Source organism: Aplysia californica, unplaced genomic scaffold, assembly GCF_000002075.1.
Source record: "Aplysia californica isolate F4 #8 unplaced genomic scaffold, AplCal3.0 scaffold00030, whole genome shotgun sequence".
Classification (NCBI taxonomy): domain Eukaryota; kingdom Metazoa; phylum Mollusca; class Gastropoda; order Aplysiida; family Aplysiidae; genus Aplysia; species Aplysia californica.
In genome coordinates, this window is record NW_004797300.1 from 1,933,026 (window position 1) to 1,936,152 (window position 3,127).

General features: G+C 36.9%; 1 protein-coding gene across 1 annotated transcript in view; it reads right to left on the reverse strand.

Moving 5' to 3' along the window:
* Positions 1 to 569: 569 nt before the first annotated feature.
* Positions 570 to 3,127, reverse strand: part of LOC101861711 (syntaxin-7) — an 18,789-nt gene continuing 16,231 nt past the window's right edge. The window contains exons 9-10 of the mRNA XM_005091458.3: positions 2,689 to 2,771; positions 570 to 1,495 (exon numbers count right to left, since the gene is read on the reverse strand). Of these exons, the coding sequence (XP_005091515.1) occupies positions 1,400 to 1,495; positions 2,689 to 2,771 (179 nt within the window). The 3' untranslated portion in view covers positions 570 to 1,399. The remainder of the gene's footprint in view (positions 1,496 to 2,688; positions 2,772 to 3,127) is intronic.

The window sequence follows — 3,127 nt, forward strand, 5'->3', positions numbered from 1 at the left end:
CCACACACACACACAATAATGTTTCATCTCTTTTTCAATCATTGCCCTCCAATTCATCAAATAAATAATACGATTTCAGTTTCATCCCTGCAATAGCAATGCATTCACACACAGGGATATAACAACAGAGCCATTGCATTGTATTGAAAACTCATAAAAAATGACGAGGTCAAAACGACTCTTCTCTGAGCATATCTTGGCAACCGTTTTTAGTTTAGTTTAGTTTTAGTAGAGGTTTTACGGCGCTCGCAACTGCATACGGTCATATGAGCGCCAAAGGGTGGTCGTTAGCAGAGAAGTCCTTACAGGGAATAAGACTTACTCTGCTCACCTCTCTAGCTTCAACAGCACAAAGTCTGCTTCAGCTATCAAGGCACCCCGGAAATAGAGGGTCACAAGAGAGTGACAAACAAACAAAATAACTCATAACCTCTGACCTCACTGCTAGCTACATACAGAGGAGTCTGCTTAAACCAAAATATGCGGGACCGCTGGATTTTTTTCTGTTTAACACAGTTTCAGGCTTATTGATGTTGCTTAAATAGTAGAAAAATAAATCGGGGATTTAATTTTTTCTTTTTCCGCCATTTTTTTCCGATAAACAATATTCGAGTTAAGCAGATAACAGTAATCATTTGCTTGTTCAGAAAAATATTCACACAAATATGACACACGTATGTTCTTCCTCTTCAGGATCACATACTTTCTTTTTTTAGTTTCAGTAAGAGTTTTACAGCACTTGCAACACAATAAGGTTATATAAGTGCCGAAGATTAGAGGTGTTACAAGAGAGTAACAAACACAAAAAAGAAGGAGGGGAGATAAAGACGATAGATGTTTGATAGGAAAAAAGGAGCAAACCACACCAGAGCACCTGCCAACCACCCACTCACATACTTTCTGAGCATGAACAACGACCTTGAGAGTCATAAACAACACACGACATAGCTGCAGCAAGTCCAAGTACAAAACACAAACAGGAACATTTCATAAAAATATCATAGGCTCAAGAAATCGGGAATCGATTTTCCAATTGAAAAGGTATTAAAAAACAAACAAAAAACATTTTCATTTTAACTAAAAATCTCCCACTTCATGAAGATAAAAATAGTACAAAAACGAAAATACAAATAAAAAAACAAAAACAAAACAAGAATATTATGTGGAATGATTAAGCATCGATGCTTATAAATTACAGGAAAAAAAAATCAGTTGACACAACTTGAAGCCGCCTTTGGCAACAACATATTTTCCTGAAATCTTGCACCCAACACTCCATTCCTAATCTGAATCCGTCCTCAATACTTCTTTTCAACATCATTCTCTTGATCTTCGGGAACGTCAATCCGTTTGATCGATTCAGCAACGAGCGCAAAAGCAATCGGGACAATTCCGAGACTTAGGATTTGATTGCAACCACGATGATGATGGTGACGATGATGGCGATGACAAGGAGAATCACAGCCAGACAGCACATCTTCTTCCTCGACTTCCGCTGAGGAAAGAGACGACAAGACCACATATGTAAGTCATTGTGTGGGATTCTTAGTCATCAGAACTGTTTTATAACTGAACTGAAAAAAGATTAACTGCTAAACACGAGAAACTAGCACACCTTTGGAGAGAATTATTGCCATGATAACCAAACATTCCAAGGATTTCTCACTTCTTTGAGTAACTTAACACTTTGCCATCACAAGGCTCAGATAGTAAAAACCCTTGCCATCAAAGGCAAAAGCATTTTGGGGAAAAAGCAAAGAAACTGGGTGGTTAACATCGCCGATCGGCGAAATGTGACGGCAAAGTGTCAAATTCAGGAGTAGAAGTAAACGAGATACGAACCCTTTCAAAGGAACAAAAGCAACATGAAAATAAACCGAGGTTGTGAACTCCTGCAACAACTAAAAGTATCTCAGCAAATCGTACATGAAAATAAAAACAAACTGTTTTTTAACTTAAAGGCATCGAGTACTAAAAAGAAAAACCAACCGAAATTTGAGAAATCTCCACCTCTCAGAAAAATAAGCATTCTAAAAAGTTCTTACAAACATGTTGTAAATAATAATAATTATATATAACATTCATATAGTGCATTTCCAAAAAAGTAGCTCATAGCACATTACATTGGAATACCCATTTTAAAAACCTTTCTTACTACCTCCTTTCTTCTCATGCAATATATATTTATACACACACACTAACACACACACACACAAACGGGACTATTTTCATTCAGACCTTGGCACAGAACAACTATAATTTTTTTAAATAACGCCAAAAGCTTTTGAGACCCAAACACAAGCTTTCTTGTCGAGTTGCAGTATGCTGCAGTATAGTATAGATACAACGCTTTAATTTGTGTTATAAACTTTGACAGCACTTGCAACACAAGTCGGTCATATAATTGCTGAAGATTAGAGGTGTTGCAAGACAGTAACAAACACCAAAGAAGGAGGAGAGATAAGGACGATAGATGTTTGATAGGAAAGAAGGAGAGATAAGGATGATAGATGTTTGACAGGAAAGAAGGAGAGATAAGGACGATAGATGTTTGACAGGAATGAAGGAGAGATAAGGATGATACGTTTGATGGGAAAGGAGGAGGAGAGATAAGGACGATAGATGTTTGATAGTAAAGAAGGAGCAAAGCACACCCGAGCACCCACCAACCACCCACCAACCACCCACCTGGTACTCAGCAGCCTTCACCAACTGCTCGTTGCCTTCCTCCACGTGACTGGCAGCGGCCTCCACATTGCTGTCAATTGTGTCTGGAGGAGACAACAACAATGATCATCATAATCTATCTGTATAGAATTAATGTTTTAATCAATGTTTCTAGTTACTCATGTTTCAACTTTATTGTGACCGTTCCTGAATTTTTATTGCATTGTATTTTTTTTTTTTTTTTTTTAGTGAACACATTTTCAACCTTACTGCGAGACTATTTTTCTCATATATAATTTTACACATATGCATTTATATTATATGTATAATACGTTGTTTTATGTACGCACTTGTCAATTAATTTTTAAGACGTGATGTCTTTTTCGTTGTAATGCGCATTGAGCATCTTTTAGAAAATGGAAATGCGCAGTATAAATGCTATTTATTATTATTATTACCT